At 37.1% G+C, this 26733-nt stretch overlaps 1 protein-coding gene and 2 long non-coding RNA genes across 3 annotated transcripts in view; 1 reads left to right on the forward strand and 2 right to left on the reverse strand.

Annotated features, from left to right (window-relative positions):
- Window positions 1–3857: 3857 nt before the first annotated feature.
- The window catches only part of caln1 (calneuron 1), a 63230-nt gene continuing 40354 nt past the window's right edge, over window positions 3858–26733 (reverse strand). Inside the window, exons 5-6 of the mRNA XM_044120128.1 lie at window positions 13968–14124; window positions 3858–7498 (exon numbers count right to left, since the gene is read on the reverse strand). Coding sequence (XP_043976063.1) covers window positions 7371–7498; window positions 13968–14124 — 285 coding nt within the window. The 3' untranslated portion in view covers window positions 3858–7370. The remainder of the gene's footprint in view (window positions 7499–13967; window positions 14125–26733) is intronic.
- On the forward strand, window positions 7395–10662 carry LOC122832928. The gene is made up of 3 exons (XR_006370897.1): window positions 7395–7530; window positions 8822–8943; window positions 10328–10662. It is a non-coding gene; the product is annotated as an uncharacterized LOC122832928 (long non-coding RNA).
- LOC122832922 lies at window positions 19250–21471 on the reverse strand. Its single transcript, XR_006370891.1, has 3 exons — window positions 21189–21471; window positions 19470–20112; window positions 19250–19362 (listed from the first exon to the last, which is right to left on the reverse strand). It is a non-coding gene; the product is annotated as an uncharacterized LOC122832922 (long non-coding RNA).

Genomic DNA, 26733 nt, shown 5'->3' on the forward strand with positions numbered 1-26733 from the left:
AATGTTAAAAGAAGCTTTGGGGACAGGCAACTCAAAGACAAAGAGCGAAATGAGTATCGAAGAAGAAGCATACTCATTGGTTAAGCAGATGCAAGCAGGTTCGACTCCCTGTCCCAACGACCTTTGCCGCATGTCTTCTCCCCTCTCCTCGCCCTCTTTCCTGTCTGCCTACTGTCACAAAAATACGAGCCACTAACGCCGCAAAAGCTCTGAGAAAAAAACTGGGAAAAAAAACAACTGAAGAAGTTAACTGGTTTAGAGGAATGTTTGTATTTTATATCTGCAGCTTTGTAAAAAGTTCAATAGGATTGAAGAGAATTTAAATCATGACATGAAGTTTTTTGGTTTATTTTCTGTTTACGTATGATGTAATTTTAAAAATCAGCTTCAAAAGCAAACATTTTTGCTTTATGTTGTTGTTTTTCTTCTGCACTGTAAAAAGTAATAAGTTCACTTTACTTAAAAAAAGTTAGGAAACCGATTGCCTCAAAATCTTCAAGTAAAGTAGCTAAAAATAACTATGTTTAGACCACTCAGATAAAGGCAGTAAACCTGAGTACCGTTAACTCAAAATCATTAATTGGGTTAACTGTAAAATATTCATTCAGACAACTCATGCTATGGCAGTAAACTTGAGTGCCGTTAACTCAAAATCATTAGTAAAGTTGACTATAAAATGTCAATTATAACTACTTCAAATTGTGAGTTATGTCAATTAAGCAGTACTCATAAAAATAAGTTATGCTTACACGTTTAAGAGTTCACATTACTTGCAAAATATCAGGAAACCAATTGCCTTGATATGTTCAAGTAAGATGAACCAAAAGTGTTAAGTTATTGGAACGAAGAGCCAACAGACAACAGTTTGAATGGAAAAAAAATGTTTAATAATTAAACAAGTTTACCTTAAATACAAGGTTCTCAAGTGTGGTTACATACACACTAACCTGGAAACAAAGTTTTCCATAGACTTTAGGGAAAAAAATGACATGACTTTTTTCTAGGGTAGCCTTCAATCTAATATTGAATCCTTCAAATGGCCCTCAGTCTTTAAAACTTTGAGAATCCCTGCTTAAATGTCTTTGTTGACTGGTGTGAAACAAAACTCAATTCTCAATACTAGAGCCCAACATTTATCATAACATTGATAAAGTAAATAGTGAAGTAGTGAAGTGAAGTAATGTTTCTCCTCATTAACATAAAACCATTTAGTAGTCTGCAAATGCAATGATGCTCTCTCCAACAAAAAAAGAATCAAACAAGAAATAAAAATCACTTTTCCAATAAGGGTAAAGGTATCAACGTTGATCCATAATGTCACATCACATTCACTCATTGCATCAGAAGATTTTTGAGTGATTGTATTTTTGGTTTTAGGGATTTATGTCCAAGTGAGAGAAGCACCCTTTGGATGAAGTCAAAGGTGTACTTCAGTTGTTGAGGGTACTCCAAATTCAGAGAATAAATAAGTCCAAAGAGCAAGCACATGGCATGTGGAAGATTCCCAAGATCATTCATGACAAGACTTCCTTCCAAAATGATGGCAGTACTTGAAGACTGGAGGTGCAGTGAGTCAGTGGAGGCCTGCCTGTCCTCAGGAATGATGGTCAGGATCCCAATGGGGGTGTGAGACACATCTGGGTCTCTGCAGTCCTAACAACAATAGAAGCAACACCACAATTACATATCAACATAACACTTCTTTAGGGTGACCAGACATCCTCTTTTCCCGGACATGTCCTACTTTTCAGACCTAAAAAATGTCCGGGGAATTTAAAATCGTTAGGATTTTGGTCAACTGCCTCAAAACACATTACATAGCTTACAGTGCATTGTGATTACATTGCCACCTGCTCCACTACTCCATTCCAGGTTTCTTTGTATGGCAAAGAAATCGGCCATGTACACACATGTGCTACCGATTTTGTGCTACCGCTAGTTCTACCCCCACCCCCGTTGGCGCATGTGTGTCCGCCGATTCTACCCCCCCCGCCAACAAAAAAAAGAAGTGTCCTCCTTTTCAGAAACCCAAATCTGGTGACCCTACACTTCTTCATCACGGCTGCTTCTCCTACAGTTTACAGCTGTCCCACCTATGGCAGTCTACTCATCATAAGCCTTCTATAACAGTACAGCGGCTTTTTAACCCGCCAACATCTTTATCCTTATCCCTTTTCCTTTTTTTGTTTTGCGCCCCGGACAGCTTTTTTGCTCTGCCGCTCCATCTTGTTGCCACTAAATAAACATGATATTTTCGACTAACGTTAGTCCCAGGCATCGCTAAATCATTACACATAAAGTTAACCTCAAAACCTGGACTTACGGATGAATTATACGGCCGAGATAACGAATATAAGTTTGCTAAAAAACAGTGGGACTTACCGTGACCAAACGTAGCTGCAGCAACCGCCGTATTGTTGACAGTTTGGCGTTTCTTTCAAACACGTCGTCACTCGTCAGTGTCCAATGCGCATGTGCGTTCAACGAGAGCTGCCGAATGATGCCGAGTTTTTTGCTGGTTATGCAGATGCGTTTTGCTCACTCATAACTCCAAGTTCGGGTTACTTGCTGCTGATGAGTTTGATTACTTGCCTCAGTAGAAAGTTGTCTTTGCTAAGTTTAAGTTAGTATAGTCAACAGAGTAAGCTGGAATGAGTTCAGGTCACTTTTCTTTTTGAGTACACTTTACTTTTACATTTTACAGTGTGCAGAGAGTCAATGCCCCTCCCCCACCTAATGCTGCAAGTCAGCTGACTGTCATAAAGTTTTCCAGGTTGACTGGAAATATTTCCACTAAAATGAGAAAGATGCCTTTTCTTTTTGTTTAACTTTGCTTTAGTGCTAAACTAAAAATTTGCTAGACTAATAGATTAGAGTAATAGACTAATAGATTATAACTAAAATTATGAAGGTAAAAGATTTAATTAATCCAACAGAGCAATTAGTAATGCCAGAAAACCTGCTGGCTTATTAAAAATGCACCAAAAAGCCGACCCGACTGTCAAACAGGTAACTTTGACCCAACCGGGCTTGAATTTTGGGTCAGAACCTCAGAAATTCAGCTAATATTTTTGATTTTCATGTCTCTTCATTCATTGTTTTATGATATAAATGCATTTTGCTGCAGCAACATAAAGGGGCTGGTAGTGTTTAATATTCTAAATAAAATATGTTTTGAGTTAAATGGGTCTAAAATATCTCAGCTCTTTGAAATAAAAAACTTTTTCCAGTTGAAGATTTAAAGTTTACTTGACAACAATCCTTTGTAGTTATACTTTAAAGATGCTGCAGAAACCAACAAAAAAAATCTTGAAATTCATGGATGGAAAATTATTGATTTATTACATGGAAAGTGTTAAAAAAAATTAAAAGTGTAACTCATTAATTCGAAAATTTTTATCTAGAGTGCCATTTTTACAGTGTAATTTTTAAAATTCCCATTTTTAATATTAACATTTTAATATATATATTTTTTTATTTGTAGTTATTGGTGACACATGAATAAAAATTAATTTCATTGCTCTAATCTAAATCTAATTTAAACCATTTTTTCCTTCAACTAAATACAAATTAAAACATAAAACCTTTTTGAACACAAGAATTATACTTTCATTTATATAATTTAATTAATTTACCTGGTTTGAAAAAAAACCCTTTCTTGTTCAATTGACGTATTAATTTCTGTTATTCGTACAAAAAACTTTTTCAGTCTTTTCTTCCTTTTCTTCTCGTCAGTAAACAGTTTACATACTGCAATGTCGCCCCCACGAGGACAGAGAGAAAACTGCAAATCTGAATGAAACACTGAAGGAATATATATGCATATATACATTTTATTTGTTTAATTTAACTTAGTGGAGTCAAAATGCTACAGGAAAACCCTGAGAAATTACTGTGATTACAATTAAATTTTTTTAAAATGTAAAATATTTTTCCAAGAAGTCATCCTTCAAAACTTTCATTTCTTTATAGTTTTATAACTAAACAATGAATCAGGTTTCACAATGTCTGTATTAAAAACCTGCTATAACAATAAGACGAAAAAAACCACACTTTAAAAAAAAGTTTTTATTGCAACAATTATTTGTTTTGCGTTTATCCAGATTTCCATATTTACTAGATTATAATTATTATGCCCCTGATAAATAGTACGACTGAAAGTCTAGCCTAGGTAAATATTGCACGTGCATTAAGTACAGTATGTGCTTGTCGAGATATTCTGTCCAGGTAAATATTTACAAAATTACATGTGAGAATTAAGAAGGGAATTATCCATCATGCTGCTGCAGAGTAACTCAGTGATGGAGACATGCAACCATTCTGCAGATTTAATTCTTCAAACCAAATGAAATAAAAACCAAATAAAATATTTATAAAACACGTTGGGAGGTTTTTGAGACTACATTGGAGCTCAATGAGTCCCAAAAGTAGATAAATTAAACCTTTTACAGGTTCAAAATCTATTTTTCTGCCACAGGCAAGAAATGTATCCCAATAAATATCAAGTTTAAATAAGAGCTTCTCTTCCAGCGCTGCTGGTAGAGATGCGGTCAGCCTGTACATTTTACAAGACATTTTAACATCTAGCATCAGTTTTCCAGACAGATCTGCTTGAAACGTGAAAAATACAGAAGTCACTGTGGAGAGACGTCGCCGCTAGATGGCACTATAACACAAACTGACAAACCAACTTCTCCTTCCATCGGAGTGGATAACAAGTGAAAAAATAAACAAATTAGATCAAATTTCTGTCTAAAAAGGCCTGTTACATCTCGTGTTTCCATGTGAAAACAGGAACAGACGACATTTAGATGTCCGGTTCATCTCCGCAGAGTTTATGGCTTTGGATGGAGGGTTCAGAGGGAACCGGAAGGACGTCAGTGACCCGGATGTTTCAGGACTCTGAACCCCCGGAGAGCAGAGAACACCGACAGTCTCACACACACGCACACACACACACACACACACACGCACAGACAGAAACATCGAAACACACACGGGACACACAGAGGTTGCAATATTTACACAAGACACAGACTCGATCACATGCAGTTAGTGAGGGGCTGCTGGCCCTTTAAGAGTGTAAATGAGAAGCAATGCAGGAGTTCAGACCCGAATCAGTGACCAGCGAGTCACCGGAAGCTACGGCGAGTTCACACGTGTTTTACCATTTTAGGTAGAAGAAAGGGCAAAAAACTCAAAGAATGTTCAGGAAAAACTAGATTTCTGAGTTTGAAATGTTGAAACTTTGCAAGAATAAACTCATATATTTTTAGATTATTCTCAGAATTATTCTAGAAAACAAAGAATTTTCTTAGGTTGACAAATCAGAAATTTTCTAGGAAAAAACGGTAGGAAAAAAATCAGTTTAGGCACTAATCTAATCTTTATATTAGTGTCAGAAATGTTTGCAGAAGAAAACTTGAAAGTTCATGAGTTTGAAAAGTCAACATTTTGGAAGAAAAAAATGATATTTTTTATCAGAAATCTTCTAGAAATCACAAATTTTTTTTTTTTTAGTTTGACAAGTTGGAAATTTGCTTGAAAAAAATCAGAAATTAATTCTCTGAGTTTGAAAAGTCAAACATTTCCTAGAGAAACTAGAAAAATTATACAGATAAATAAAAAAGTTTCAAAAATTTGACACTTGAAAAGTCTAACGTTCAACTTTTGAAACTCAGAAACTTTATATTTTTCTAGATAATTTCTGGGCCTGATTTCAACTTTTTTTCAAGCACATTTTTGACTTTTCAAACTCTGAAATTTCTAAGTTCTGTCCAGAGAATTTCTCAGACTAATCTCAAAATTTCTGTAATTTTTCTAGAAAACGTTTGACTTTTAAAACTTGGAAATTTTCATGTTTTCTCTATAAATTTTCTGAGATTAAAATAAAAAATTTCAAAGTTTTTTTTCTAGAAGATTTTTAACTTTTCAAACTCAGAAAAAAAAAAAATTCTCAAAAGTTTTTTTTGTGTGGAAATTCCTCCCTCTTTTTTTCTACGACGCCCCTAAAACATCTTTGAAATATTTTTATGCTGCAAAAACAGAAAATACAGATTGAATAGTCCGATATGAAGTATCTGCAGGTAAAAACAGTTTGAATTGAATCTAAACAGTTATGAGAAAAACCCCTGTTGTTTCACAAGCTTTACACCAAAAGCAGAGGAAAGGAGACGTTTTGCTGCTCTGGAGTGAACAAGAAAAAATTAAAGTCATAACTCTATATAGAGAAAAATTATTCACAAGTGGAAAATATTTACGACAACCGCTAATTTTCCCAGGAGTCGACGTTCAAGTGAAATCACAGATTAGAAAAACTTGAGCCAATGAAACTAGTAAATTTTCATCAATATTGAGGAATTACTTGCTTAAAATAAACCTTCATTTCTGACTAAAAAGCTGCTTGTAAGTTAGTTTGTCTTATTTTAAGTGAACTAAGATGTTTGTAGTAGAAACTAAATCAAAAATACTTTGGTAAGATTTTGTGTTTTTGAAGTGAAAAAAGGATGAAAACTCAAAAGCCAAAACAGACTATAAATAGAAAGGTGAAATAAATAACTAATTTAAGAAGAGTGACATTTTTAAATTAGATGAAGGATGAAATCAAAGACCTCCAGATTAATTAGTTGTGTTAAGATGTAACTAAATCCAGCTTTATAACAATTCAAATCTCTGATTCTGTTTATTTGCTACTGATTCTGAAGAAAACAAGTCGAAACAAAATGGATTTGTCTCGGTTGAATCGATGATTTACGTGTTTAGATACAAACATTTTGCATCTAATTCAGGTGAAGGGATGGTTTCAGTTCTCTGAAGCGTTAGCGGTCGGGTTCTGGTCAGTTTTCAGCGGACCGGCATCCAGCAGGGGGAAATGATCCCCTCTCATTCAGAAACATCTCTCACCGTTTCCTAACGCCGGCCCACAGAGTCAGCAGTTAATCAGAGAGCTGAAGTATGGCGGCCCAGCAGGAACCAGGCGGCCATGTTGGTGTGCTTCGGTGGCGCTGCTCCCTTCGTGCTTCATCAGCCTCCTGCTGGGCGCCGGGCCCGCCTCCCGTCTGGAGCGGATCTCAACTCCTGCACTCGTTTCTAAATGTTCTGTTTGAATTATTGCATCAGGGAAACAGAGACGACAGTGGATGTGATGTCAGCCCTTAAAGTGCCGGTCGGAGTAAAGGGGGAGGAGTCCCGGGTGCCTCCTCATGCTGGCTTCATGGCGGGTTTGTTTGGGCCAACTGGAGCCGTTGAAATGAAAAACAAAGTGTGTTTTTTTTCCTGGTTGACGGTTTGGATCGCTGCGCCTGGTAGTTCTGTCTACAGCGGCACGGGTTCGCCCACCAGGCATGCACATGCAGTCTGGCTCCACCCGGCTACTCCATGCCGTTTCTCAGCATCTGATTGGCTGCGATGAGCATGACGCTGATGATGAAGGCCATGGCGAAAGCGCAGATGAGACTCTTCCTCACGCACGTCTGACGGTTCTTCTTCGACGGGTGGACTGGAACGAGAAGAAGACGAAGAAAAGAGACGGTAAAATAAGAGTCCACAAAAACACGTGATCGTCTGCATAGAGAAGGATTCAATCAAATTCGTACGGCAACCGGCAACTCAGGTTGCTTCACATTTAATTTGATTTATTTGTTTATTTGACAGTAACAATGTAGGCAAACAAAGAACAAAACAAGTCTGTAAGAATTTATTCCCAATCCGGTGTTCCTATGCATGAAAGTACACACACTTCCATCCATCCATCCATCCATTTTCTTTACACCCTTCTTCCCTAAATGGGGTCGGGAGGGTTGCTGGTGCCCATCTCCAGCTGCGTCCCGGGCGAGAGGCAGGGTACACCCTGGACAGGTCGCCAGTCTGTCGCAGAGTATACACACTTTCTAAATCAAAATGCAGTAAAAAGGTTTTCCTGTCTACATGCACTGCAAAAACAGAAAATCTTACCAAGTATTTTTGGTCTAGTTTGAAGTACAAATATCTTAGTATACCTGAAATAAGGCAAAACTAATTTAAAAGTAACTTTTCAGCAATTTAAAGGAGCTGGCCACGCCCCCAACTCAACGTTTACACTCTAGTAAAAATCTGATGCTCAATTTTACAACTGTACATCTTGGAGAAGCAGAAGTGGAGCCTCCTGCGCAACCAACAAGGATGGATTAACCACTTTCAGGATAGAAAGTCAACGACAAAACACTTGCGTTTTCTAGCAGCCATTGTACAGTGGCACAACCAGCTGACCAAATGTGCTGGACCTCCCTCTTCAACAACGCAAATGGTCTAGTTTCTAAAGTAAACATGTTAGTGCACATGAAATAAGACAAACCAAACTCTCAAGTAACTTGTCAGTAAGATAGTGGAGCTTGTTTTAAGTAAACAATGCCTTAACAATGATGATAAAGTTTAGATTATTTCACTTTTAACAAGACATTTTTCCCATGTTATAAGTGAAATAATCTAGTGGAACTAGTATTTTCTTATCAATATTAAGGATTATTGACATAAAACAAGCTCTAATGTCTTGCTGAAAAGTTACTTTGTAAATTAGTTTTGTCCAGGATATTTGTTCTAGAAACACTGACAAAAATACTTGGTAAGATTTAGTATTTTTGCAGTGTATTTATGGCAACAACCTAAAACAGCCAAAAACATTGCACTCAAATTTTATCATAGTCATAGGATTACACTGGAATGAAGACTAAATTTAATCGATGTTCCAGTTATGACCAGTCTGAGAAAACACTAAGAAACTTTGACAGTAAAATCCTTTAGGTTTGAACTGCATGTCGGTTCCGCGTCTAATTTTCCACTGCAGTTTGGAGCAACAGAACTCAGCCTGAAGTGTGAGCTTGTTGTCGTTGTTGCCGGGCAGATTTAACGTCTCATCTGAATGAACGGCGGGATGCTGGAAGGTGACCAGCAGAGACGGACCGTAAGGTAAGTGGCTCAGTTCCTGGGAACAGACTGGCTTCTCCTCAGAAGCCAAATACGGCCATAAAGATCCAAACGTTCATAAAAAACCCGAAGAGGCCGGAACCGGCGCAGTAGAACGGGAAACTTAAAGCGGCAGAAACTAATTCTTTCATCTTCAGTTTTAAAATATTATGATGTCCACAATCATAAATGGAAAAAAGTTAAATATTACAACTGTATGAAATAGAAATGTTTGCAACAGAGCAATAAAAATGCAAAAATAACATAATTTATTATTATATTATACCATTCATAATGTTTGTGTTATTATTTAATATAGAAAAAATCCCAGACTTACTACTAATAATAATAGTGATGATAGACTTAAAGTTGAAATAAAAATAAAAATATTCAAAATAGTAATAATATCAATGATTATAATACCATTGGTAATGTTTGTATTAAAAATATATAAAAAATGCCGCACTCAGTATTACTAGTACAACTACTATCACTAGTACAGATACTAATATAACTACTGATACATTTTAAAAATGTTACATTAAAAAAGCATAGAACTACGACTATTAATAATACATTTAAAATGGAAACGATTGGACTATATAGTAGAAAATAATATTTTATTATTGCTAAAACATTATTCAAGCAATAAATTATTTGTACAGCTAAAATATTATTACAATTTTAAATGTATTATTATTAATATTATTATTATTTATCATTACAAATGCTACAGTTTTTATTGATAATAATAAATAATCTCATACTTACTACTACTAAAACATTTTTAAAAAGTGATTACAAAAAGCATATTACTACTACTACTACTACTACTACTACTACTAATAATAATAATAATAATAATAATAATAATAATAATAATAATAATAATAATAATAATAATGATAATAATAATAACACACTGAGTAAATAATCAACATTTATTGGTTGAATTCACACTAATGTCTTTCTGAATCTCCATTCATTGTTTTCCTCCATGTTTTCCGTTTCTCTCCTCCCCTGGCACCAGCATGTAGTTCAGCTCTTCTTCTCAGACGACTGAAGTGAAATGATTTCACCAGCCAACAGTAATCACGCGAGCTGGGCCAGTGACCCGCGGTCGCTCAGCTCTAACTCAGGTTATTTTTACATCTTAAACCAAGAGCAAAATGCTTCCTGGCTGCTGAAGATACCAACGTCTGACCCAGAGAGGAACCGGATATTTGAGGTTCTTTAGTCGGCTGGTTTGGCCTGAGTGACATCACTCAACACGTTCACACGACATAGGAAATAATGTGACAGGTTGCTATAAAAGACTGGGATTTTTTTCTTCTTGATTTGAAACATGAGCAACAGAAAAATACTTGTAATGCCTGTGCTTCTCCAGCAGGTGGCGATAAAGAGCAACATCCACATGAAAACCCAAACGAAGAAGATCCTGAGCATGGCCCAGGCAAAATAAGGATTCATGTTTTCTTTGTCGGTTCAACAAGCTTTTACTAAACTTTTCAGCTTCCATTTGAGACTTTTAGGGACTACAACTGCCGGCGAATATCTGAGATTTATACAAAATAACTTTAGAACAACCTATTTTAAAATGCTCTGCTAGATATCCAAGCTAGTGGAGATTGAGCCTTAAAATGCTTAATCGCTCATTATAATTCCCAGTTATTTTTTTTTTTACCATTTTCCTACAATTTTACAAAATGTCATATTGTTATACGTTGCACCCATCTTACATTGTATTTATTGTTTAAAATCTGACAATAATAAACTGTGTTTGTAAATTTTCCAATAAAAATCTTTTTTTGTAGCATTTCTGGGTTTTCCTCCATTTTTCTGCATTTTCCATGAGCTCTTACCAACGTGAAGTTACTTAAGTTTGCGTTTGTAACTTGTCAAAAATTACAAAACATTTAAGTGGCATAAATATGTTTTCAACACTGCAAACCACCAGCTTTCAAAATGCAAAAGGGTTTCTGAGGTGTATCTTATGATTTCAGCAGTTTTACATCAGTTCTTCTGTTTTCACCTCTGCAAACTGCTTTATGTTACCTTTGACTGCATAAGACAAGCTCTTGATAAAACGTTTCATTGAAGAGACAAAAACTGCGCTCTACAACAGAACTGGTAATCTAGCTGCTTTTAGCAGGAAGGCAAACTGAGCTCAACATGTTGCTCCTGGAATGAACAGATGTTGAGCTGCTGGACATTAATGACGGAGGGAGATTTCTCTTCTGGACGTTAGCTCTCAGTCCAATTACCTGGACCTTCTGTCGGCCGGCGGACTTCCTACAAGCAGCCAAAATTAAACGGGACGTGTTACGCAAAATTCACATTTTGCATGTTTTTGTTTCTGCTGCTTCCAAAAACAACCCAAGCATAAAAAAAAAAAACGCTTTTGGCAACGAGTTAATGTTTTTTGGTGTCTGGAAAACGAGCTGTTTCAAATATCTCTCAGTTGTTAAGTCTCATTCGATGGGCACTGCACTGTTACCTAGCAACCCCAATGGAACTCTTTTCGTCACCTAGCAACCCGACCAGAGTTCCAGCACATCTCAGCTGCACAATGGCTGCTGGAAAAGACAAGTGTTTTGTAGAGGACTTACTGTCCAGACACCACTTGCTGCATGCTTGTTGGTTGTGCAGGAGGCTCTACTTCTGCTTTTCAAAGGTGTTGGTTCTAAAATTGCGTGTCAGTTGCAGCCATTTTCACATGTGGGTGTAAACTTGAGTTGAGGGGCGTGGCCAGCCGCAGCTTATTTGGATTTAAAGTGACAGGAGGCTCTAAAACAGCTCAGTTCTGCTTGTTTGATGGGAATAAGCAGAAGTGAGCCGGCTAAAATCTTCTTATCTAAGAATTATTTTGTTTTGTATAAACCAGGGGTGTCAAACTCATTTTCATTTTGGGCCAAATCAAAATCATGAATCCTCTTATAGGGCCAAATGTATTGATAAAACCTGTTGACAAACTGCTATCATATTAATGAATCCTTAGAATTATTACTGGACATCTTTTCAGTTCCTCCAGGATTCCGTGATTCTTTTTGTGATTCTATAGTAACAAAAATCAAGGTGTTTGAGGAACTTATTTGAAAATATTTTAGTTTATTTATGACGGTAAATGCAGTATTTTATTACTCGCTGTACAAGGACTATAATCTGACACCAGGTCAGACTGAAGCAGCTGTTTAGTACAAGTAAGAAAGTTTTTGACATTTTTTGAGAAAAATCTACAAAAAACTCCAAATAATTAGGATAAAGAAAAGTGCAGGAATTTGTTGATTTTGTGTGAATTTCCACTATAATTCTCAAGAAACTGGAGGGACTGACTGATATGAATTGGCAGTAAACAAATGAAAACTGCAACAATTTGATTGATAACATAACATTCAAGCATTAGTGTTTAGTCTAGCATCTAGAGGGCCACATAAAAAGCTTCAGCGGGCCGGATTTGGCCCACGGGCCTTGAGTTTGACACCTGCTGTAAGACCATAGATCCATCTTCAAGGAAGACTAATAGGTCACCAGTAATGACCTGTTACTGGTTTCTGGCCTTCTTAAAACAGGTGCAGGTGTTTAGCTGGTTGAAGAGGTACGGTGTTGGTATTAGCATGTCCTTCGCTATAAGACAGAAACTAAATCTATAAATCATTAAATACACACAGCTAGAGGCAACGGGGCCGATTGGAAGTGGCAGACTTTGACTGGACATCTGCTGCCCGGCATGTTTCCTCTGCTTTATGCCATCAGAACAATTTGTTCGGCTATGAATCAGTGGCTGGTGGGTTTCTGTGGACCAGTTAAGTTCTTTATGCCGGCGTTTTTCAGAGCAACGGCGTATTGATTGTTGAACGAGGAGAAGCCACGGGGAAATCAAACTTCCTTTCATGCTTCTTCATATATCAGCCGGCTGATGTAATAAGCGCTGGAGGAGCATGATGGATTGGGTTGAGGAAGAACCGCGTTGTGACAGAATGCATTGATTTCTGCATGACTGAGCACATTTTGGTGTTTGTGAGCGCCAGGTGGTTCTGATGGACCCGATGGACAGTTCTGTCTGCAGCGGTCGTCCGTCATCATGAAGCTTCATGCTATCATCCTGCAGCGCTGGTGAAATCTGGACCTCTCTTAATAAAACCAGTGCTGGTCCGAGTCGGGTAGTAACTACTTACATTTACTCAATTACATTTACTGGAGTAACTTTTTTGGGGGGAAAAGTACTTATTTTTACTACACTGTACTGAGTAATTTTATTAGGAAGTATTTCTACTCTCATTTGAGTAAAATTTCTGGATTTTCTCCCCACTGAATGAAAAACAAACCAGAAATCCACCAAACAGAGACACACCGGCAGTTCCTGTCAATGTTTCTGAAGTTTTTTCATTGAAAGAAACTGATTTTGAAACATTTCATCGTTTTTGAACCATAAGGAAATAAACTGCTGCAGTTCACCCTTTGAAATTAAAAGGTGGCACATTAAAACATATTTCCTGAAATATCTCTTCTTCTGCAGCTAATATTTATAAGTTGTTTTGTTTTGGGTTTTTTATTAATGTATGAAGATCCTGAACAGAAATGACTGTGGAGGCTGAGTCACTGGATCTGAATCGAAAGCTGGCATTTCAAAAAGCTGAATGATAATTAGCTTGGAAGAAACAATGACACTCGCTGTTTTAATGGAGAGAAAAGAGAGAGAGAGAGTCCTAGAATACCCTCTGCTGCGCTCACATCCATAAATTTTGGATGGCTGTTGGTGCAGAGAGGAGTCATGCATATTTCATGCGAGCCACAGTTGAACAGCTGACCAGCTGACACTCGTCCTCACAAACGCCCCAGATCAATAAATCAGCAGGTGTGCTGGGACTCTGTTGGCTGGAGTTGTTGATGAAAAAGCTTAAATCCTTTCTGACAGCCGGAATAAGTTCCTCCCTCTCTCTGCCCACGCAGCGCCCAGCGCCTGTCTGTGACACATCCATGTGCCCAAAGTGCTTGCGTGTGAAATTAGCCCAGGGACTTTCACTCACCTCCCTCAAACTCCGTCTGACAGTTCCCGGAGTTTTCCTTCAGGCTTTCTTCCTCGTTGATGATGATGTTCTCAATGTCCTTCATGGTCAGGTGATCGCGGAAAGCGTAGAAGAGGATGTGTTTCAGCTCCTCCAGGGTGATCTGCTGCATGTCAAACTGCAACACAAGAGAGAGAGAGAGATGAGCAGGAAAGTTAAAAATAAAGGACAAATCCTCTTACATATTTAAAAAAAAAATTGTTTTGTTTTTTTGCTGGGCAGCTGGTAGAACAATCAACTGAAGCAGCAACTCAACCAGAGAAACATTTTACAAACCTTCTCAGATCAAAACATTCGTTCTCCTGTTCATAACTCACATGTGAAACAAAGGACTGTCACGATAACACATTTTTCTGGACGATAAATCATCCCAGAAGTTATCGCGATAAACAATAACAATGATGTTTTGAGACCATTTTCAAGTAACATAACAAGAACACATTCTCAAAATTTTATAAACTTCAAACTGCGGAAATGGAAGACATTTTAAACATCCAAAATGAACAAACAAAACAACAAATTATAAAGTCTCTGTAGACAAAATTAAGTTAAAAAAGAAGAGCTAATTCAGACCAAAGAACCAGACTGAAGACTTTTATCCTCCAGTTTTTGGTAGAAAGAGAGAAACAATAAATCATACAAATTATCATGCGATTAATTGACTGATCGATTTATTGCTTATTGCATTAAGCCTAAAGAAAAATATCAAATGCACTAGTCATTCCATGTTTTGGCTGAATCTTTGTGCACACAGGTTCAAATCTCATGATGTGGGAATAATTTAAATAATTTAATAGTCTATCTGGTTGATGAATATAAAAAGATCCTGTATCTTCTACCTTCTTCCTTTTCAAACAAATTATGTAAAATCACGTCAGTGGGTATTATTATTTATTATTTAACTTTTTTATTGTTTTTACTTTTTCTGTTTGAAATAAAAAAACACCTAGAATTTAAAAGGGTGTTGATCTGATGATCAGATGCAAAGTTAATGAAACACTGAAAACTAATTAATGAGAGATTGGAGGGTTTATTAATATAAAGGTTAGAAAATGAGTTTCAGATGAGAAAGCTTTTATGGTTTTGTTTATTGTGGAAAAACTTTTAAAGAGACTAATTTGTCTGGATTTGTATTGTTACACTGCAAAAACACAAAATTCTACCAAGTATTTTATAGTTTCAAGTGCAAAAATATGAGAACACTAAAAATAAGACAAAACTAACTAAGTCATGTTTATATTCGCACCGGGTAAAAATTCAGTTTTATAAATTCAATGTCTTAAAAAAAGTTTGACTCTTATGAGACATTTCTTCCATAAAAACAATTCAGGTCGCAGCTCTGCGTCTCCAACGCCGAATCGTGGATTCGTTCCCGCCGAGCTTCCGTGCAGCAGCCATCAATCTGTCCTGCCAAATCGACGGCCTTCAACTTAAAAGATGCATCATAAGAACTTCTCCGTGTTGTTTCCATGATGAGCAGGTATGAGTTTGAAAACATTTCTCTGTCGTGCCTGCCGCTAGCTTGTGTTTGCTCTAAATGAAAATCAGCACTTTCTTCTTTGATTTCCAATTTTGACTTCGAATGATTCACTCCCTGCTAAAGAGCCCCCTGGTGGTTGAAGAAAAACCCACAGAAAAGCCGCACCGCGCTATAAGCGGCGTGGTTGAAAGCATGGGGGCAAAAGAAGAGGCTTATAGTCAGAAAATACGGTAAATGAAAGTAGTTACTGCCCAACTCTGAGACTAACTAAGAAATTCCATCTTTACCTCCCTGATTTAAGCTTTTTTCTTTAGGTTTTTATCAGCCACAGTGTTAATTGTTTTTTCTGACTCAGATCTCTAACAGAGCGCTACAGTTTTCCTCCAAATAAAAGCATTCTGAAATGAGAAACCTCTCCCGATGTAGCTGAAGCGAAGCTGCAGCTGCAGCCGCTGCCGCTGCCGCTGCTCGGTGCTGCAGCAGCAGCCGCTCCTCCCTGATTGTGTTTTCTAAACCTTCTCTGCTGCCTGACGCCGATGGCAAGCATTAAGAGTCTGCCAAGGAGAACAGGAACAAGCATGATTACTTCAGGGACACATTAAAAAATCTGTTTATTTTCTGCCTCCTGAGACTTTCTGAGTCTATATTCACCGCCGATTGACCTTTCAGGAGAGAGTAGCGAAAAGAATAACACACCTCGACCTGAAATGACTCCCACTGCTGCATGACATTCAGATTCACGCTGAAACCTTTGGCTCCTCTTTGTGCCGCCTTCTCCCCTGAAGTTCAGGCTGCAGAGCCATCACAATGCTGATGGAGGCGTTGGAAAAGTGGGAAATGTCACAACCTGTGAAGACCTGCTGCTGCTGAAAGCGAATATTTGTTTCTTTCTCTTTCTTCTTCTGCTTGTTCTGTAGCAGCGAGGATCACTTACCTCATCTAACAAACACGCAGAGTCCATTTAACTAGAAATAACCTCTGCAAAAACACAACATCTGACTTTATACACTGCAAAAACACAACATCTGACTTTATACACTGCAAAAACACAACATCTGACTTTATACACTGCAAAAACACAACATCTGACTTTATACACTGCAAAAACACAACATCTGACTTTATACACTGCAAAAACACAACATCTGACTTTATACACTGCAAAAACACAACTGACTTTATACACTGCAAAAACACAACAACTGCAAAAACACAACATCAGACTTTATACACTGCAAAAACACAACATCTGACTTTATACACTGCAAAAACACAACTGACTTTATACACTGCAAAAACACAACAACTGCAAAAACACAACATCTGACTTTATACACTGCAAAAACACAACATCTGACTTTATACACTGCAAAAACACAACATCTGACTTTATACACTGCAAAAACACAACAACTGCAAAAACACAATATCTGACTTTATACACTGCAAAAACACAACATCTAATTTTATACACTGCAAAAACACATCTGATTTTATACACTGCAAAAACACAACATCTGACTTTATACACTGCAAAAACACAACATCTGACTTTATACACTGCAAAAACACAACATCTTACCAAGTATTTTTGGTCTAGTCTCTGGTGTAAATATCTTAGTACACTGAAAAAAGTAACCTATAGAATTTACCTAATAAATGTGAGGTAACAATTTGCATCTACTCTGTTGGGGTAGATTCAATTCCATATATTGAGTATAAATTAACTGAACAAAAAATATATGAAATACTTAAAGAAATTGGGTAAAATTTACCTCATATTTATGTATATATTCAACAGCTACTTACTCAGTTAAATTAGGTAAAACTTTTTCTTGTTTGCTAGTAGGTAATACCTGATAATTACAAATCAAAGTTAATTAAAATCAGTTAATAACCATTACTTATTCAGAGAAGGTAAGATGTACCCCCAAAAAAGACATCCAGATCATACACCTTCTCAATGTTTTTAATACATAAAGTCATCAAAAACAAACACACAGAATAAACTGCAGCACAACAGTGTCACACAACATTTCAAATAATGAACCTGTGTTATAACCTAACAACTTCAAATGCTGTTTCAGTAATGTTGGGCAATAAAACATATTCTTGTTTTAGGACATACAGACTGCTCAATAATAAAGGAGTAGATCAGAGAAAAGGAGAAGTGAGGTGATCAGAGCAGAGGTGCAAGGGATGTCCAATCACATGAAGATTTTCTTGTATCTAAACTCTTACTTGTGTTTCTTCAGCTTCACACAACAGTGACTGAGCAAATCTGCAATCTGCAGGTGTATTTATACACAACAAATAACTGAACTGCCTTGTTTATATGCAGCAATAATACACTAAATTATCCAAAAATGAATAAAGTGCAGTACACACCTTCACACATTTCAATGAATAAACCCGTTTTATAACTCACTAAGCTAAAGGCTTCAAATGTTCTTTCTGGATAATTGGTCAATGCAAACAACACTTTCAGAGGCCCCTTACTCTATTTTAAAAGCCATAAAACCCACACAAACTCTACAAGATTGTTTCTGTGTGTACAGTATCAAACATCTGGATAAAGACAGATCAGAAAATCAACATCCTTTAGTTTCTGTGTTTGCTCTCACTCTCAGAGACAGGATGAGAATAAAAGAAACAAACAAATGGGGAGGGAAAGAGGGTGAGTTCAAAATTCTTCAGGATTCAGTCAGTGGTATTGACCAGACTGGCCAGTTTCTATTGCTTTTCCATTTCTGTCAATGTGGAGAAATCAGAGAACAATGGAGTGGGCTGAGAGAGGCTGCAACATACTTGTGTATCCATCTGTACATATATTTCTGTGTCTGTGTGTGGAGCAGAGGAGGGAAGAGAACAAAAATATAAAACTATACTCCATTAAAACTCTCTGTCCAGACAAAAGTTCCTCTTGGAACAAGAGGGAAATGTATGTCTATTGCATGAGCTTGTTTTTGAGGCTGTGGACCTTCTTCAGTAGTTTTTCCCCATCAAGTTCCAAAAAGAGTTTTTGAAAAGCTTCAAATGTGTTCTTGAGCTGCTTTGGATAGTCAAGGTTGAGGGCATATATCAGTCCCATCAGCAGTACACATGCCTTTGTTCGCCTTCCACATCCTTCCATCACTTGGTTTCCCTCAATCGACACATCTGATGGATCCTCCTCAGCCATGATGTTGTGCATCACGATCACCTTCATTGTTTTGTCTGTGTAGTCCTCACATTCCTACATGTTAAAAAGAAAACAAAAAAAAATACACATTTTAATTTTATTGAAGATGCTGTTTCAATACATTTCAACTTATCTAAAGGAGAGCAGAGGGAGTGATCAGAAGATAAAAGGAAAAGGAGAAAGAGGAAAGGAGGAGAGGATCCCTTGAGTTAATCAATCATCTGTTATCAATGACATACCTGGCAGTCATGGAAAAGATCTTCTTGTTTTTCACCAAGGTAGTTAATGAGGCAGCAGACAACTGCATCCCTTTTTTTCCTCAATGCTCTGTGTCTGTAGGGAGATACAATGTAGCAAAAGAGTTAGTGGAGTGGGAGAGAATTGCATACACTAAGACCGAATTGCTTAAAACCAAAGGGTAGTTTAAGTTGGTAAGGAGCTCAACTTTGTGCACAACAAAGCAATTCTTTACAAATTAATTCACTTTTAATTCACGTATATCAATAATGACATATTTGTGAAAAAAAGTAAAATAACATCGTCATTTAAAGTGTCCAACAGAGGTGCATCTTGGAACCAGCAGCCCCTCCTTTAGCACACATAAGCTGCATAAGACCTGGTGTGTACTCATCAAGCTTTAGCATGAATGTCTCCTCCAAAGAAACTGTCGTGATACGTCTGAACTCTTCCTTGATCTAGGAAATAAAAGGACAAAAATAAAATTTTAAATGACAGACCAGATCTCATAGTAATCACATACATTTTTCTTGATGGGAAGGAAAAATTATAAATACATTCTCACCTGAGCTTCAATGAATAATGCTGGCCACCTTTCTTTAAACATTTCTTGCATTATTGCTGATTTAACGCTGGCATCCATGAAGTGTCTTCCAGTGGCATGATATGAGTTGTTTGCCTCTGCAAGGATTAGTTGTATGTCTCTGGAAAACTCAGGTACTTGAAATGGCACTGGCCATGCAGCAAGGCGACATGAATCAGGCAGAATAATTATGTCGCTGGAATCTGACGATGTGGAGTCGGACACCTGTGAGGATGCATCATGATCTTCAGGGCAGATGTTTGTTTCAGGAGTACTTGCAGGATGGGTGCTCACAGAACTCAAAGAGCTCAATGTAGATGATGGTCCTGATTCAAATATTGGGTGTAGGTCAAGGGTGATGTTAGGCTCTTTTAGGATCATTTTAACAGTGGCCTTGTCATACAAGTCAGCAGTTGAGGTGACACTGAAAAACTGATTGTCAAAGTCTTTGTCTTGGTATAGTAGTCCATATTCCCCATGCAATTGGAAAGTTTTAGTAATTATGGAAACAAGATCATCTACTGTATTGGGAATTCCTGTTGGAAGTGTCAACTTCTTAATGCTGTGTTCTTGTAAAATGACTCTTAACTGGACTGCCATTGCTGTTTGGTGTGTGCTTCCTCAGCTGTAGAGACAGAGAAAGAAAATAAGTTGAGACAGGTTGTTAATAGTTTATCAGATTATTTGAATAGGTTTGCTTCAATATTCTTCTGCCAAAGAAATAAAAGGAGATTTAGTTCAGTAGAGATTTGAATAAGTAATCTTTGATTGTCATTATTATAGATGTCATATTTATAGATGTAATATGCCTCATAAACAATATTACAAGATTCTGAACACATTTATTAAGCACTGACGTTTTAACAATACCCAAGATAATATAAAATCAATTCTAAAATGTTTTACTTGAACACACAATTCCTTAAAAAATTTTTGGTGCAGCAACAGTGGGTGTTTACACACATAAAGGCGGGATACAGTGGTACTTTGTTTTCAGTTTACAACATGTTTGTTTCCACTCTGGTCCACATCCAGCACGCTGGATGAGCGTCCTGTTTCCATGACGACTGACCGGAAAAGACGTGCGACACGTCATATTTACATGAGTCTTTAGAGTCCCGATTGTAAAAATAAAACTCCGAGAAACGCTAAACTTTAACAACAGAGACACAAGTACACATGCATGCAGGTAATCTGGAGAGCGAATCATTATGTTTTAAACAGACATGGCGGAGACCGACTCTAGCAGCCATGTTGAGGGAGCTAACGAAGCTAACGGGTAAACAACTGCCTGTGTCTCGGTGCAGCGTGATGACCTGCAGATACTTAATGACCATTATACCTTAACCACACTCGGCAAAAGCTGAACTATCCCCTCTACAGTCTATGTGTTGCCTAAACATCAGCCCATTCAATATATTACAAAAAACTGGCGTTGACTATAACCTTAAAACCAGCGGTCAGACACAGTCATGCATGCTGGCTAATCTTGTAAAAAGCACACCGCGAACACATTTCATTGCAACGTACCTGCAGTTGTCCAGACAGTTAACAGCCATGGTGGCGCCAGGGACAGATTCAAACTTTGATTTCAAGTAATGGCATGTTACACAGATGCACATCAAATATAAGTGAAGTGTAATATCTCATCATTTCAAATATTACAATTTGCCTTCGCGGTATTATTCACAAATAGCTTACCTTCAGCTCACGACGGTTCGTTGGTAAAGGATGCAGAGTTTCCTGTCCCGCTCATTCAAAAACGCGGTTTGACGCATGCGCAACGTTGGAGCACCGGACTTAAGATTCGGGGGTATATTTTACTGTATTTTCCTATGTAGTGGTTTTTAATGTTAACGAATGGGTAGCATATGTAGAATTTACCCATTATTTTGTAATTCCTTGGCTAACTGAAAAAATAAATTAAATTTCATATGATTTGTATAGATCATATTTACCACTCTCCAAAATCACTTTTTTCAGTGTACACTGGAAATAAGACAAACTATCTCAAAAGCAACTTTTTAGCAAGATATGGACACTAGATTTAAGTAAATAATTCCTATATATTTATGAAAATGTTCCAGTTCCTTTGGCAGATTATTGAATTTATCTGCCAATAGAACAAGTACTTTTTCATTTTCATTTTTTATTTATTTATTCTTTAGAAAAAGTTTCTTTATAAACAATTAATTGAGTGGAACTGAATATGAATGTGTCACACACCAATTATTAGGATCACATTTTCCCTTCATCGATATGAACCACATTGTGTTGCTGTGTGACATTAAAACTAATAAAACATGTTGACGCTTTGTTTCAAAATGACAAAATGAATACGATTTAAGGGATTCAAACACTTTCACAACCCACTAATAGTCATGTTAAATACTAACTTCAACATTTTGTCTCCAGTGAGATTTCTCAGAATCTGTTAAAATCTACTAGATTTTATCAGAATGAAATGATTCATTTCTATCTTTAGGCTGAAGGGGGGAGACAGATAATCGAAGGAAGTCACCCTGAAGAGAAAGCTCTGTACATTTGCACAGTCATAAATGAGGTTCTCACACACACACACCCGCACACACGCACACACACACACACGCACACACACACGAGGTGCCAAGAGCCTGCGTCCGTCCATCTGTTGAGTTCAGCCTGTTGCGGTTCGGCCAACAGATAGCGCTGCGCATGCACTGCATTTAAAGCAACAGGGTTTAATATTTTCAGCTTTTAAAATATATTTAAATCCACTAGAAATATAAAAAAGGATGAGCAACTACAAATTTGGTTATCTAAGTTGTTTTTTTTTAGGTCTTTTTAAATAAATCAACTAAATCAAAACATCTGTGAATCTGAAGGTTTGCTGCGTCTCATTCTTCTCATGGCTCATTCAGTGAAAACCCAAAACAGAAGATATCGAATTTAAAAAAAAAAAAAAAAAAAACAGCGATAATCCCGTTTGAAATATTGCCAGACATATTTTTATTCACCTGAACTGTCGGGCGTTTGTGTGATGTAGTGATGACTGACTGTCTACACTGTAAAAGCAGACATGATATTTAACTTTAAATAGCACGTTGTCATCAAATTGCTATAAAGACTCATTTTTAGGGCCTTATTTTGAAGTTCTTCCAACTTTACTTGAGCTGGATTCATTTAGAAAAAGACAGTTCTTAATAATTGTGCTTTTAATGTTGGAAAATAACTGTGTACTTAATGTTCCCAAGTACAAATACTTTACCTGAGTTTTTATTTCTGTCCTGAACCCAAATATTGATCCAATCTGACTGATGTTTAAAGAGATAATCTACAGAGACGGTCTAGAGTGAGAGTGAATTCATCTTTACTGTGTATCTTATCAGACAGAATATTTTTATACATTATTCATTTCAAATATTTGATGTAATTAATATTTCTGTGAAGGGGGAGCGAGGGCCACTAGAGCCAATAAAACCTTAATTAAAAAGAAATAAATGAGAGAAAGAGGAAAGACTCATTCAGGAAAATTGGGTTGTTAAATTTCAACTGAATTTTTTTCATTAATTGTTCTGCTTACGTAAAATAAAATATGCTTTCTTCCTCACTAATCTTGCACTTACTTTGCTGACTTCTTTTGAGGCAATATTTAACTAGTTAGATTTTACAGTGTAACAGTTATTTCTGGCCGTTATCACAAACTGGCTCAAAGTTTTATCAATGAAGGACAGAAAACAAAAACAACACATTAAATGATAAAAACGGTTTTGAATTAATCTGCTTTCTAAATGCAGAAGGTTCCACTTGCACACGTTTTCCTCCTGGTTAAAAGGGAACGCGAAGGAATCGACATGGAGCTGCGCTTTTAAGCAACCTTTCGGTTCAGAGGCCCAGAGCGCTCAGGAGAAATTTATGTCTCCATTACCGCTGCAGTCAAAAGGCAGGAGATTAATTTAGGCAAAGAGAAAACTTAACAGGCACCCGGGGAGTAACAACTAACAGGAAACAGGATCAGCGCTCAGGCGTGGTTTGGATGAGCCAGTGAGGCGTTGGAAGTGACGGGAGAAACTACAATGAAATAAACCTTCACTGAGAATCTCATCGGCTCTAAAGACGGATCGATGAACATATCTGTCAAACCTCAGCTCCTTTTCTGCTCAAACGGAAAACATTAATATATTAACTGAAAGTTCCTCCAGACTTTTGCTCCTTTTGGGCTCCACTATGAGCAATGGATCAAAAAAACAGCGGCGTCAAAAAGGCAAAGACGTGGAATCTGCTTAAACCGCTCATCAATACTCTATTACAGCCACTTTGATTAATGAGGGAGGAAAGGTCAGATTAACCTGGACCAGAGCGGACACTGAGAGCTCCCTGGGCGCCACCGGCAGATCTACATCCTCTGTGATTCCTTATCATCACTGACGATCAACGAGGAAGATAACAGGAGGAATCCAGACAAGAGAAACGCTCACAGCAAAAGAAAACAAACAAACAAAACAAAAAAAACAGAAGAAATGGAAAGTTTTCCTTAAAGTTTACATTTTCTAAATGAAACAGGAAACATTCACCAGGGTTTTACTTTAACCCAAAGCAAAACAGATCAACGCAAAAGTCTTACATGAGCAAAATAGTGTTTCTCATTCTTAAAGTGACAGTAGCCCTGTAAAAAAAAGTCTTCACAGGAGGGCTGGGGCTCTGCAGTTAATTTAGATTAATTAATTTAAATATGTTCAAAGGGCAATATTCGGTAGAATCAACTTTTTTTTTAGCTTTACATCATGTTATAACATACCTGGAGTGTTGCCTTGATTCTTGAACGCATGTTTGAGAAATCCTTTAATCTCCATGGCAACCACTCAGCTGTGAAAACGCCTGGGTGGACCTAGCCCCGCCTTCGAGGACACAGCTCCTCATTGGAGCTCCAGTTTCCTAATTTCCAAGCTTCCAGCTCACACAGGAGGCCTTCCCTTTAGCTGTTCAAGCCTAAAATAGCATCTCAATGCTAAACATGCTAACGCTAATGTTAGCATCCACTTTTCTAAAGAATCTCCATGAATGACCAGGACTTTGTGAATCTCTGGAAAGCTGAACTTTGCACCAATCTGATGGTTGATTAACCTGAATAGTAAATTAAAAACAATAAATAAAATGTATTTAGTCAATAATTTAACAGAAAGAAAGCCTTTCAAAATAAAATCCTAAAATGTATTCTTTACTCCCAAGTGTCTCAGCTGCTGCATGGTTTTAGAGGACAAGACAGATTCCCATCAGTGTGATCTCATCTACTGATGCTTTGATGGGAAGCATTTGCTTGTGTTGCATCAGCAACGACCTTAGAGAAGCAAACGTTGCAACTCATCAATCTACCATGGGTTATAAGGCCATTTCCAAACAATTTGAAGTCCATCAATCTACAGCGAGGAGGAAAATTCACAAGAGGGGAAAAACCTTCCAGACAGCTGCCGATCATGTCCCATCCAACTGAGGCTCAGAGAAACTAGAAAACACTGCAAAGACACAAAAACTTACCAAGCAATTTTGGTCTAATTTAAAGTGCAAATATCTTCATACACTTGAAATAAGATAATCGAATTGTCAACAAGATAAACAGGCTTATTTTTAGTAAATAACTCCTTAATATTGATGAAAAAGCACTTGTCCCATTGGTAGTTAAATGAACTTAAAACAAGGGGAAAATGTCTTGTTATAAGTAAAATCATTTGTCATCAATGTTAAGCAGTTACTTAAAATAAGCTCATATTTCTTGCTAAAACGTTACGTGTTAGTTTATCTCATTTCAAGTTGTATCTGCACTGGAAACCAGACCTGAAATACTTGGTAGTATTTTGTGTTTTTTCAATGAACTCCAGAAATCTCCATGTCATACTGTCCAGACCTCAAAGGTTTATTAATGATGATTACAAAAAAAACCTGAAAAATGGCAATTTCTCACTAAAATGAATGTAGAAGTTATATATAAATATTCCATAAATATATACATATACAGATTATATATTTTCCAGGCACATAGTGCTATTTTCTAGCATAATACAGTAAATATGTTAAATTCAGTTGTTATAAAAAAAATGCCTTAACACCTTGAAATTGGGTCTTGATTATCAATTTTGATAATTTTTGGTTTTAAATATCTTAAATATTACCATTTTTCATTTCATTGCATTATTATTATTATTATTATTATTATTATTATTATTATTATTGTTATTATTATTTATTTATTTATTTATTTATTTATTTATTTTTAAGCAGTAATTGTGGAAAAGCTTTAAATGACTCAGCAGGTTGTTGCTAGGTAACCGAGGTTGGGAGAGGGAGTGGGGGAATTTGAAACTGCTTCTTACCCAGCAAGTTGTTTCTAAGCAACCAAAGAGTAAGCGAGTGAATTGATTCCACCAGCCTCGCTTAGCTAGCCATAAACAGCTAAAGTCTTTTCTCTGCCTACATCTCCCAGAATGCCATGCGGTTCTGGACCCGAGTTCAGCGTGGATTCTATATATTGAATGTTGAATATTTTACCTTTTGTATATTGGTATTGATTTATGGCAGGCATGCTTACACTTTTACACTTGTGGGTAAAAACTAGCTTAGCTTGTACGTTTGAATTTAGAATGACTTGAAAAAATTTACAAATATATAAGACTTATGTAACTAATCCTCCAATGATTATTTAACGCATCTAAATTCCTTTTGTCTGGAGGAACACCAACAAACACTGTGAAATGATTAACAATGAGAAGCGGCTCTGTTTCTTTCTCACACTGAGCCGCTGAATATTCTGAATGTGATTTTACTCTATGATGTAGTCGTTTTGTTTTGATTGGCAGACTCGTAATTAAAATTGTGGCCCCTCGGTGACACAAATGCCTCTCCAGCGCGTGGGAGTCCGCACCGAAAGCTTAAGCGACTGTGCAGAAAATGCAGTAATGTGCTGCTGACACTTTGCAGGGTTGAGAAAGCTCTGTAATGATGTGACTCACCAAGGCAGTCGAGCTGACTCACATGCAATTAAAGCAGTATGAAACATAAGGAGATTGGGTCTGGATGAGGAGGAAGACGCAAACCGTCACCGAGGTCTCCTGTAGCAGCAGACGACAGCAGAGAGAGAAATGTCAGAAGGTTTCAGGCTGCACTTACGATGCTTTCTGATCGGTAATGCAGCTTTTTCACAAGAATACTGAAAGCAGTTCATGTTTTTTCAGGGTAAGAACAGTCAGTTGTCAATCTGACTCACTGCGTTCGT

Source organism: Gambusia affinis, linkage group LG06 (genome assembly GCF_019740435.1).
Source record: "Gambusia affinis linkage group LG06, SWU_Gaff_1.0, whole genome shotgun sequence".
NCBI classification, from domain to species: Eukaryota; Metazoa; Chordata; class Actinopteri; order Cyprinodontiformes; family Poeciliidae; genus Gambusia; species Gambusia affinis.